The sequence below is a fragment of the Alosa alosa genome, chromosome 19 (assembly GCF_017589495.1).
Source record: "Alosa alosa isolate M-15738 ecotype Scorff River chromosome 19, AALO_Geno_1.1, whole genome shotgun sequence".
Lineage (NCBI taxonomy): Eukaryota > Metazoa > Chordata > Actinopteri > Clupeiformes > Clupeidae > Alosa > Alosa alosa.
Window position 1 is genome coordinate 19,048,106 of NC_063207.1, and position 11,111 is coordinate 19,059,216.

At 38.8% G+C, this 11,111-nt stretch overlaps 3 protein-coding genes across 5 annotated transcripts; 1 reads left to right on the forward strand and 2 right to left on the reverse strand.

The window, feature by feature from the left end:
• Positions 1-565: 565 nt before the first annotated feature.
• LOC125283943 (ATPase inhibitor B, mitochondrial-like) lies at positions 566-2,313 on the reverse strand. 2 transcript variants are annotated; one of them, XM_048227530.1, is made up of 3 exons: positions 2,203-2,313; positions 1,155-1,264; positions 566-919 (listed from the first exon to the last, which is right to left on the reverse strand). In XM_048227530.1, exons 1-3 carry the CDS (start codon positions 2,248-2,250, stop codon positions 784-786), a joined length of 294 nt encoding a protein of 97 aa, XP_048083487.1. In that variant the 5' UTR covers positions 2,251-2,313; the 3' UTR covers positions 566-783. The 2 variants fall into 2 exon arrangements, with proteins under 2 accessions (XP_048083487.1, XP_048083486.1); XM_048227529.1 differs by lacking the exon at positions 2,203-2,313 and adding an exon at positions 1,737-2,087.
• A 908-nt stretch (positions 2,314-3,221) lies between these two features.
• zmpste24 (zinc metallopeptidase, STE24 homolog) lies at positions 3,222-9,483 on the reverse strand. 2 transcript variants are annotated; one of them, XM_048227523.1, is made up of 10 exons: positions 9,389-9,483; positions 7,354-7,500; positions 7,096-7,182; positions 6,678-6,794; positions 6,314-6,466; positions 5,803-5,944; positions 5,423-5,598; positions 5,167-5,271; positions 4,934-5,077; positions 3,222-4,738 (listed from the first exon to the last, which is right to left on the reverse strand). In XM_048227523.1, exons 2-10 carry the CDS (start codon positions 7,492-7,494, stop codon positions 4,514-4,516), a joined length of 1,290 nt encoding a protein of 429 aa, XP_048083480.1. In that variant the 5' UTR covers positions 7,495-7,500; positions 9,389-9,483; the 3' UTR covers positions 3,222-4,513. The 2 variants fall into 2 exon arrangements, with proteins under 2 accessions (XP_048083480.1, XP_048083479.1); XM_048227522.1 differs by lacking the exon at positions 9,389-9,483 and adding an exon at positions 7,846-8,222.
• On the forward strand, positions 9,280-11,053 carry LOC125283944 (dynein light chain Tctex-type 1-like). Its single transcript, XM_048227531.1, has 5 exons — positions 9,280-9,342; positions 9,450-9,491; positions 10,250-10,373; positions 10,593-10,670; positions 10,843-11,053. The coding sequence occupies exons 1-5, from the start codon at positions 9,316-9,318 to the stop codon at positions 10,911-10,913; spliced, it is 342 nt and encodes a 113-aa protein (XP_048083488.1). The 5' UTR covers positions 9,280-9,315; the 3' UTR covers positions 10,914-11,053.
• The last annotated feature ends 58 nt before the right edge of the window (positions 11,054-11,111 follow it).

Below are 11,111 nucleotides of genomic sequence, written 5' to 3' on the forward strand. Positions count from 1 at the left end.
CTGTGAAACATACAAATAAAGCTTAGTTAGATTTGTGTAATTTTAAAAATAATATACCAAGCTTTGAAATTGTGTATAAGCAATTGTAAATAACTGCAAACTTGTTTATTTGGAGTATAGATTTTTGCAGTTTTCTGTGTAGCCTTGGTTGAATGCAATGAAAAATAACAAGTAGGCCTAGAATCCAACAAAAGTCTGCATAGGCTACTTACCAGATGTTGTCCAAAAATGTCACTGTATGATACACGCCAAGCTTCAAATTGCATGAGGCCAAACTACTCCAAGCTTTATAAGCACACTTTTAAGCATTCTGTAAATTCATCATTACTGTTGTCAAGCTCTGAAACACATAGGCCTAAAGGCCCATCTCCACCTTTTTTTTTTGTGTTTAGGTCAATTTTGATTCTATTTCACCGCTTTGCTATGTTGCCCACCCAATATTTCTACCAGCCCACCAAGTAGCCTAGGCTAGAACTGGCCCCGCTGTGTTCTAAAGTGCATGTTTCAACTAGACTTGGCTGTTTCTGTGTCAGTGTTAGGGCAAGGATGAGTTTACAAAATTATGTATATGGGTAGCTTACCATTCTTTTTCATTTTTATTAAATTACAGAAAAGTAGTCCCTACATACAGACATTGACATTTAGGTAAACAGGTTTTGATAATCTCATAGCCTACTGAAGTAACAATCAGATAAGTAGAACTTAGGGCAAAGATCATGCAACACAAACGATCACCAAGTCTGAAACAGGCGCAAAGCTTTATGCACTTCTGTAAAGCCACATTCAGTCTTTAAGTTCTTTGATTTTCCCTTCGTGGCGTTTGATCTCTTGCTGCAGCCGCTCAATTTCCTTATTGTGGTGGTCTATCTCTTCCTGGTGGTGCTGCTTCAGAGCTCCCAACTGCTCCTTCTCTTTACGTCTGGTTGTATTATTAGATGTTTCCATAGAAAAGTCAGTTAGAAAAGATAGAAAATACCAATGAATGACCCAGTGAGGTCAAATGGTAGCATGACTTTTAAAAGTAGTCTAGGCTAATATTGTCTTTCAACAAGGCACAAAACTGCTACAAAACACCCAAATAACACTTCCCAAAACAGTTCCTATGGTGAACGATGGTTTTAACATGTCAAACAGCCGAAGTGCATAACACTCACTTGAAGTACATCTCCTCCTGCGTTGCTCTCTTCTTCCCAAAAGCACCTGCCTCTCGAGTAGACCCTCCGCCCGCACCACCTTTACCTACACCTTTTCCATGTTCACCCGACTATGACAGATTTAAACAGATACGCAGACACATCTCAAAGTTGGTTTGGTTATATTGCAGAGGAACACGTGTTATACCTTCGCTGTGGACATTATTAGGCTGTCTGAAAGAATGCCACAATCCTGTTGTTTAACATAAACAACTAGGCGAATTGTGCAGCATGCTTTTAAACATATAAAACCCCTTTTTGATGACCGTGTGATTAGATTAGATTAAACTTTGTCATTGTGCAGAGTACAAGTAGGCCTACAAAGACAACGAAATGCAGATATTGTGAATCGCTTAAGATCTGCATTGTGTTGTCCTTACCTAACACATCAATGTGTTATTTCCAACACATCATTTTTGATAGTACAGGCTGGGCTAGACTGACTAAAATAATCTTTCGGACTTTGTCAAATGACACCGATCGGGAAAAGAAAATAATTTACACTAGGCCTACATGATATAGCCGATTTGGAGCCCTGCATACCTTATCGGATGACAACCTTAACTGCGTAGCCAACACATTTCTAAAGTTTGCTTGTAAGAATCTCGCCATCGTACGGTTCCACTGACTGAATAACATGCACGCGTGTCCTTGCTAAAATAGACGTAGGCTACATGGCCCCCACCACAAACTCCATGGGGAGACCGAACTTATCTGAAATGCTTCGTGAAAATATAGACTAGCCTATTTTTTCACTCGTAGTTAATTATGCAGTCTAAGCTTTTCTATAGGCCCACGTTTACATTGCCAAACGATCCAGCAATTAATTAGGCTACCGAATACTTCAATAGCCTAATGGTACAGCCGGAAAATAGCCCGCTTACGTAGGGAGCAGTTCACGCAACTTGACATCGCGCTCTAGTAGTGACAACACTTGCTCCATGTTCTTCTGGCTTATATAAATGATAAATCTAGAAAATGGTAAGCCAATTAAAATGAAGGGTTCTACCTTTATTCTGGTAGAATTGTGTAGAGCGTGGTAGATCCCAAAACTCATTCATTTCAGTGGCTTGCGCTCGCAAGAACTGGTCTGTCTCTGCGCCAAGCCAACCATGTTGAACACGGCATGCTGTAAATCATATTTTGCGCCATGGCGGCAAGCACAACACAAATATTTGGGGTCATTAGCTCCAAGCGCAACCGGCGAGCGCAGCGCATGCCGCCTTCTATGTGTATGCGGTTTAAGAGATATAGCTACACATCTGATCTTGCACCACTCTAGGTATATTGACCAAGTCATATAGGTACAATCCACGATTTCGGGTTATTGATAAAGGTTATTGATATTTTGAGCCAGGGTTGGTTGGTACCATCTGGGAGGAGTAAGTCTCATAATGATTTTTGGCAATACCACGATGGTTAGAAAAAAGTAATCGCATTGCATTGGTAGTAGCTTTTTGTGTTATCACCCAGTTTATGGATATATTACAGAATAGGCTAAAGAACTGATGATCTCTACAAAACTTCCACAGCTGATTATTTACATCATGTAAAAAATAATTATATTGGAATCTTTCTGAAATATTATGTATAAATGTGTAAATGAGCCATTATCTATTGAAATAACCTATTCCCTATCCCTCCAGACATAGGCATAAAATGGACATAAAGAGGCTGATAAAAACAAAAAAACTATCCAAATGCAATGCGATCACATATTTTCTAATTCTAGGGTGGTATACCTTGTCAAAAATCACTATGAGACTTATTCCCCTTGAACGGACCAAAATTATGGGGTCTGGCTCAAAGACTATGTATGGCTGAAAGTCTCTAAAAATAATACGTTGAACTGTTGTGAGTTTAAGCTGCTTTATGCCTGACCTTCAACCTGGAGAAACCACTTTAAGTGGAACTGAAGTCAAATACATCAATTTAGACTTGAGTAAGACGTGCAATTTGACCAATTTCAAAAGTTCTTATGTACTGGGAAGTGCCTGAAATCTACACATAAATCACGGTGGAAACAGATTTCACATGGGTAGTTTATTCCCAATACAAGAAAACCATGTCAATATCACACTTAGCACAGCAAGCTACGGTGGGCAAGAGCCCATCTACCAAACCAATCCTGAAAGAGTGGTGCTTGCTTCTTTCTGTGGTGCTTGCTTCTTTCCGATACGGTGTCAGAAGAGAACATCTTCTGCATCAAACCGGATTTCTGATCAAGCATCTGTAATCTATAACCTTATCCTCGCTACTGTACATCTTACAGACCCAGGCACTCTTAATAACAAAGAAACTAAACAATCACAGTTTAAACAGAACTTTCAAATAGTTAAATAGTTCAGATTCTGCAGTCAGTCCTTCAAAGTAATGTTTCTAAATCACAAATGAAATATTTACAGCCACTTTTTGATCTCGTCAAATACATCTTCTTAAAAAATAATGCTTGAAATGACTGAAAACAAACCTTTTCTTTCGCCTTATCACTGGCTGTTGCCAAACTTAAAAGCTCATTGTGATCCCTTCACTGCTTGAGCCGTGTTAAACCATTAGGTGCACAAGAACAGGAAGTCTTAACTGTCTGCAAAGGGTTACAGTTCTGGTCTTGGGAGAGATGACCAGAGATGACCATGCCTCTCATTGACTTAGTAGACATAACCTATGAACGTCATCATACATACTGTCATGTCCTACAGATGATGCTTTTTGGTCTCATTTTGTCCCTTTAATTCTTGTAACTAGTTTCCAAATCACCACAGCTCAATTTCACATCTTCATCCACTCTTTTATAAGCTGATCAAGATGTGAACTTCAGGTTATTATACCATGAACAGAACTTGCAGCAAAGAAGAAAGAGGAATGTCTGGATGAACTGGAAATATTTTATATGAAAACATCATGAGTAAAATGAAAAAAAAAAAGTATGTAAAATAATTATACATGTCATCAAGAATACTTGCAAAGGGCAACCTGAGGTCTGTGAAGAACATCAGAAGCACCGTGACGCCAGCCTAAGCAGAGCGTATAGATGAGATCAGCTCTTTAATCAGCTCTCCAACCCCCTGTAGGCTGGTTAGTGCACTGGTCTGTGATGCAAATGCAGGGGGGCAAATGATAAAATGAACACAAAAACCACATGGGGGTAGAGGAATTGTGAAACTGAGGGATAACGAGTAAGGAAAGAGAGGGGGAGATAGAGAGAGAGAGAAAGAGAGAGCGAGAGAGAACAGGTGACAAAAACGTAGTCAGAGTGCCAACAGGGGCCGACGGAGGCCCTTGGGGGACTCTGACAGACGCCTCCCTCCCTTCAGGTGCCGTCAATCCTGCTTGGGGCCCCCTAAGGCTCGGAGGCGCTCCAGCAGGGGAGGATGAGAGTAGTGCCACATGGAGAAGAGCCAGTCAGCCACGGGGAAGCCCAGGTTGTCCTTGTTGAGCTTGATGAGAGCTGAGTAGAGCTCAGAGGCACGGTTCATCCCCTTGGCGAAGGCGTCCGCCTGGAACTCGAACCGGCGGCTCAACACCGTCAAGCAGAACGACAAGAGCTAACCGGATGACACGCACAAGGGAGGAATCACAAACACAACAGAAATAAGCTCCTAATCCCACAATAGCATCTTAGCTAGCAGTATTTGCATGTTAGTACACCCTCAATTTATATACCACAGTGAGCACATAACAATCTTGTGTCTTATTCTTTCAATTGTTGAAAGACCACATTTCACTGCATCACAGTTTACCTCATTATACGGGGAGAATATGAACTGGAAAATGATCATGAGACCAATTAGGGTGGGCTGGCTGTCATGGAAACCAAAGGCAAGGAAGAGCTCTTTCTGACCAATCAGAAGTGCAAACAGAGAAAAGCATAGGAAGGAATTCATCTGTAAAAAAAAAGATGAAGATAATAAACATCTTAAATTGTATAATTATTATGAACATGGTAACTATTGAACACATCATCAAAACCCACCTGGCTAATGAGTATATTCTTCACAGTGTGACCCAGCTTCCAGTGTCCAAGCTCATGTCCAAGAACTGCAAGAACTTCAGAGTTGCTACAACCTTGCTTCTTGTTCTGGATTAAGACAGACAGAAAAGACAGTTATCAACTGGTGTTCAACAATACCCACTGATATGACCAAAAGTTAATGTCCTTAATGAATCTTGAAAAAATAAAATCCATAGTAAGCCAGATTTGATAGAGGAGATAAGAATTGACCTCTAACCTTTGGTTTGGCATTGGTCTCTTCTGGCACAGAATTATCCTTTCCTTGATCAGTGTCTCCTTCACCACCTTGATTGAGGGGAGAGTAATCCTCTAGAAGTGTATCGAACAGCACAATGCGCTTATTTTTGAAGAAACCATAGAAATAAGCGTTGCTGTGGGAGGAACGCTTGGAGCCTGAAAGGGCAAAGAAAAAGTAGAGTTTAAATATAAAACCAGGAAATTTGTATTTGTCATAGATTTTTGTCATAGAAATTTGTAAGTCATAGATATATGTCTTTAAAGACTAAGAGAGGCCAAAGAAATACATGTTTTAATTAACATACACTTAGATATGCTGATATTCATCATAAAGGCTTTCACTGAAGTTTATAACTGTACCTTCTACAACATAAACTTTAGTCAGAGGGAAGCTGATGGACTTGGCCATGCTTTCAATCTCCTCTTTCAGTTCTCCCTCTGGGAGAGGAGTAAACTTATCAAACAGGGGGGCAATGTAGTCAGCATAGATGGTGACCAGCACCTGAATGCAGGATAGGTGGGGGAAACAATAAAGGAAGCATGAGGACAACAGTAAAAACAAAAGAAACAAAGATGAACAAAAAGAGGTAATTATATGAGATTCACTTATTTTAAATAGCAAACAGCTGAGCTAAACACATATGTAGCTCACAACTTTACTGAGATTCCAAAGAATGCAATTAGCTTCAATGCTAACATAACAATGCTGTAGCTCAGTATTGACTACTCATTCAAGTAAAAATGAACTATAAGTGAAAGTCATGATTCCAAAAAACAGAAGATAGATAATTTGACCAATCCAACTGAGGCAAGGCCTTCATTCTAACATTTTCTATACACCAAAATGTAAGACTTTTTAAAAAAAACTGACCAGAGACACAACCAAGGTGAAAAGCCAGGCATAGATGAAAAAGTAATCCCCTCCCATCTTAATGATGTGAAGTAATAGCGAGGTGACTGGAAGTAAGATACACTGGGTCACCAGAAACTTCTTTAGGGCATCCTTCAAGAAGAAACCAACGGTCTAGGGAAATGAGATGTGAATATTTTTAAGGACATAAATGTTGTCAAAATTAGTAAAATAGTTTATTATATTATAAGATTCAGGTATTGAAAAGAAACAGAAAAATAATTCACAGTGGGTTCACTTGAAACGTAATGGGACATTTAGAAACAGATATACTGTTAACATTATATCCTTTTAATGTAATAAATAGAATACAACACTTCCTAACCTGCTGGTTAAAGCCATGCTTCTCCTCAATAACAAAAGTATTGTAGAGACTCCAGGGAAGGCCTGTGAAGGCACTGAAAAGGGTTGCTAGCATTAAGAAGACCAAGGACTGGGAAATCTGAAGAGAATGTGACATAAGGTAATCAGACAAATAGTCTATAATATAATAAAAAAATCAACTGCAAAGTAATACATGGGTTTATAGAACAAACCAAACCACCACTCATTTACAGTATATTAAATATGACTACAGTCATTATTACCTACATGAGAGGCAATGATAACAGAAGAGAATTTGAAGGTTTTACACATTATTCCTGAAAATCATTTTGAGATATTATTGAGGCAGAAATTACTACCGGTATATGGCTTTCTGATTAAGGCAAGCATCAATGCTGAGAAGACAGGCAAAGGCTTACCTCATATTCTGCACCCAGGCCAAAGTGTGCAATCACAGATCCAGAAATATTCCAGAGGAAGGGAATTCCACCAAGCACAAGAATCATCTACACACACACACACACACACAAAGGTGTACTAGTGAGAAACAAACTGTGATGTTAATCATTCTTAATAATAATTTAAAAAAGTGATCCACAAACAGTCATCCTGACAACTTTTCCTGATGCATTCAAACTACCAGAAACACCAGGGAGTCCAGCTTTTGGTATACTCACCGTACCCTCAGCCTCTGAATAGAGCCCTGACCAGAAACCGAAATTGCTTTTATCCAGTTGATACAGACGGGACTTCTCAAAGGTTTCTGCATCCATGATCTTCCCCAACTCATGGGGTACGTGCGTTGTTGTCCGGTACATCCTCCGCTACAGCGAGCAGAGACAGGCACGATTAAAACGGATATAAGACCATACCTTATGCACTTTAATCGTCGTAACGTTAATCAATCACAATGTTAGGTGACATCTCCTGCAGGGTAGCAAACTATGCAGGAGGAAAGACAAAACACATGGACTGATCAGATGCCATGCCCTTCAGTTAGACAGACATGACACAAACGTGTGTGAGGGAAAAAAAATATGAAGGTTAAGTTACCCAAGAAGTTAACTTTAGCCATCAAAAGTGACGTTAGGTTGCAGAGTAACTTAGAGTAACAAAAACCTATCGGCTAACGTGCAGCTATTTTGACATCTCTCAGCAATTACACTTACTTGTCTGAAGGCAAGATAAGCCTCCCATAGATAGACTGCCCATGAGAACAACAATACGGCATAAAATATTTTACTCTCTACTGATAGCTCCATTATTGTTTGCAGCATTGTTGAGATCATAGCTAGCTAGCTGGGTGCTAGCTTGCTGTCTGATCAAGGTAATAGGTTTCGCTGAGCGTCCCGCTGCAAAAGTGACTCCTGCTCTTTATCAAACCGACAATATGTTTAGATTCATTAAGATAAAGTTTACGGTTGTGTTTTTAAGTTCACCAATATGCTCACGAGTTACGATATAAGGTAACAGACCCACAATGACAACTCATGCTCAGAAAGGGAACTTCCTGCTACCATAGACAGCTATCCACATTTGTGCAGCTGCAAAATGTCACCCCCTACAAAACACGTACGAGCTACCATCGTCTATCGACAGTTCCTAGTCCTTTTTGTAAACAAAATTATTCTGCAAAAATAAGTTAACATAAACTACGATTTAGTAGGCTATTTAGTACATTTAGTTCGTTTCTCTATCAAATGCAATTACTGTCCTACTGTAACAAGTCTGACAGCACTAGCATTTAAAGCAAAAACAGAGCAACATAAATTATTATTTTTATAATGTCATAAAAACATAACTGTAAAAGAAACGATGGAAATTACAGCAGACAAAAATTACAAAACAACAACAACAACAAAACAAAAAAACAGTGCAAGTGCAGGTTTATGTCTCATTTCTGCAGTATGTCCAAAAAGTCTACTGCATTCCTGCATATAACAGCAAGATTCTCCCAAAGCTTCAGTTTTTTTTTTTTTTTTTTTTGTAAGTGATTGAGCCATAACTTCACAGCATTTGACCATAAAGCCTGCCAACAAATAAAATTAAATAGGCCCACGTAAAATCACATTCCCCCTTACAAAAATAACAGTACTAGGCCTACAGCAAGTGTCAAAACTGCAGTTTTGGAGGAATTATTTGCAGTTCTTATAATGCGATATTTGGACATTGCACAGTAGGCTTACTGTCTTTGAATGCAATATTTTGGACATTAAATATTATTGTAGGCTCTAGGCTACTGCACTGTAGGCCTACTTAAAAAAAAACTGAAATATAACTGCAATGTAGGCCTGCTATAAAAAAAGAAGAAGTAGCCTAGGCTATAACTGCAATTCTATTTTGTAATGGACAGCCTATGTTTGTGCAATTGTGGTTTGTAGCCTAATATCATTAAGATGTATTAGGCTAATTCATGAAGGGTTCAGTCTAGGCTACATCATCATCATCATTTTTCTTATTATTATACTGTAGGCTATGCAACCATGGACCATGTTTGAGTCGCAAAACGTGAAGTTTCTCTCCTTACACGGTCAACTGCTACATGCTATCTCGACTCTCGACTGATGCTGACTGTTTTTGCGGTTATAATCACACTTGTGTGTGTGTCGTTTCTATAGTTACATACAACATTACAAACCATGGATGACGCTACAACCACCGAAGAGGTAGGCTATTTGCAGTCTTTGTTTTCTATTTTCTCCCATATCTTACCACTGCAGATCAATGTGGTATTGTGCTCATCAAACATGGTATTCTACATTTGTGTCCTCAGACCGGCTTTGTGGTGGATGACATCACTACAGTAGTTAAAGAAGTAGGTATCACCAGAGAGGGTTGACTGTTTGATGCTCAAGGTTCCATTTGTTGGGAAGGTCGGCCTTTTGTAGTGCCCCTACTTCCTGGAATAATCTTCAATGTAACAGGCTACTCTACTTTCCTATAATCAATTCAGATCTGTGTAATCACAAACCTTCCTATGTCAAATTGTAGTAAATGTTATTTTATTATTAATATTTGATGTATTTTTATTTCCCCCTTCCTCCTCTATAATGTTATGTATGTTATCTTATTAGTTATTTTATTTAGTTTTATTTACCATAACTATTATAGGGCCTAGCCTACTAATATCTCTTGTTATTTCATTGTTAGGCTACGCTATAATCTCGGTTTCACTGAAAATGACTAGGAATGAACCTCCGAGAATAAAGGTTGAATGAAAAAAAAAAAAAAAACAGAATCAAGGATCTTTGGTATCACATTTGTAGAATGTCAAAAAGATTCTATTCAGAATATGAAAATTGTATGGGCTGGATTAAATTCAGCCTGGCTTCCCATCTATAAAAACTACAGACCAAAAATTGATAGGCCTACTAGCTAATGGACAACATACAAGGATAAACATTTCTAAACCATTGGGCTAAATCCCAGCTGACTTTTGAGTGATTCTGTTGGATGCATCTTGCTACAGACTACAGTAACCAGATGTTTGTGCTAAGCATGCACCATTCCTTACAGGACCAAAATCACTGTGTGCACTGATGTCTTTGCTTATTTGACTTTTTTATTTGACAGGTTGTGGAGACTACCATGGGGAACAGTACCTACCAGCAAAGTCGCGTTAATCAGTGGACCTCCAGTGTGGTGGAGTCAAGTCTGAGTCAACTCACCAAACTAGGGAAATCTTTCAAATACATAGGTTTGTTACCATTTTGCTTTTAGCGGTCAGGAGACAAAGTGATCCATAAGATACACAACAAATTGCCTCTTTACTTAAAATAAATAAATGTTTGTTCTGAGTTAGTTCTGGCAAAAATGGTAGGCCTACACGCATGCATACTTGGAAATTGTTTTAGTTCTTATAGATTGTGTTAACAGATATATCCTACAAAACAACTCTATTGTCCCCTTTGCATAGTGACATGCATCATACTGCAGAAAAACGGGGCTGGTCTTCATACAGCAAGTTCTTGTTTCTGGGACAATTCCACTGATGGTGAGTAGGCCTGCTGCTGAAGTACCTAAAATGTTGTCCTTAGTCATGAATTAGTACAAAGCTTGCAACAATCACAGTGAAGGTTTAAATCTGTATTTTGTTAATAAGCAATGTAACAATGTGTTCATTTAGTAAACAACAACATAATTCTCTTTTCACGCGTGTTCCCTAGGAAGCTGTACTGTGAGATGGGAGAACAAAACCATGTACTGCATTGTTAGTGTCTATGGGCTGGCTGTTTAGATGGAAACAATCTGGGCTGTGAACATCCACAGTGATGACGTTACTGTTAAGTTAACACCTAATCCTTACTGACAAAATATATTGACCCAAGTCTATTTTAAAAATAAAACACTTTTGTAATCGAAACTTTGTACGTCTTGATAGATATAGAGAAGGCGACTGTTTTCTGGGAAAAGGTAAACAATGGCTGGCTGTCAC

What these genes read in the sequence shown, in the direction of transcription:
- LOC125283943 (XM_048227529.1), bottom strand. Translation starts at nt 1,832, where the DNA reads ATGTTATTCAGTCAGTGGAACCGTACGATGGCGAGATTCTTACAAGCA. An exon ending in TAAGGTTGTCATCCGATAAG is followed by an intron (nt 1,265 to 1,736) that starts GTATGCAGGGCT and finishes AATCTGTCATAG; the next exon opens with TCGGGTGAACATGGAAAAGG. An exon ending in CAGGAGGAGATGTACTTCAA is followed by an intron (nt 920 to 1,154) that starts GTGAGTGTTATG and finishes TAATACAACCAG; the next exon opens with ACGTAAAGAGAAGGAGCAGT.
- zmpste24 (XM_048227522.1), bottom strand. Translation starts at nt 7,965, where the DNA reads ATGATCTCAACAATGCTGCAAACAATAATGGAGCTATCAGTAGAGAGT. An exon ending in ATTCAGAGGCTGAGGGTACG is followed by an intron (nt 7,183 to 7,353) that starts GTGAGTATACCA and finishes GTGTGTGTGTAG; the next exon opens with ATGATTCTTGTGCTTGGTGG. An exon ending in TAAAGTTTATGTTGTAGAAG is followed by an intron (nt 5,599 to 5,802) that starts GTACAGTTATAA and finishes TTGCCCTTTCAG; the next exon opens with GCTCCAAGCGTTCCTCCCAC.
- LOC125283944 (XM_048227531.1), top strand. Translation starts at nt 9,316, where the DNA reads ATGGATGACGCTACAACCACCGAAGAG. An exon ending in TCACTACAGTAGTTAAAGAA is followed by an intron (nt 9,492 to 10,249) that starts GTAGGTATCACC and finishes TTTATTTGACAG; the next exon opens with GTTGTGGAGACTACCATGGG. An exon ending in GAAATCTTTCAAATACATAG is followed by an intron (nt 10,374 to 10,592) that starts GTTTGTTACCAT and finishes CCCTTTGCATAG; the next exon opens with TGACATGCATCATACTGCAG.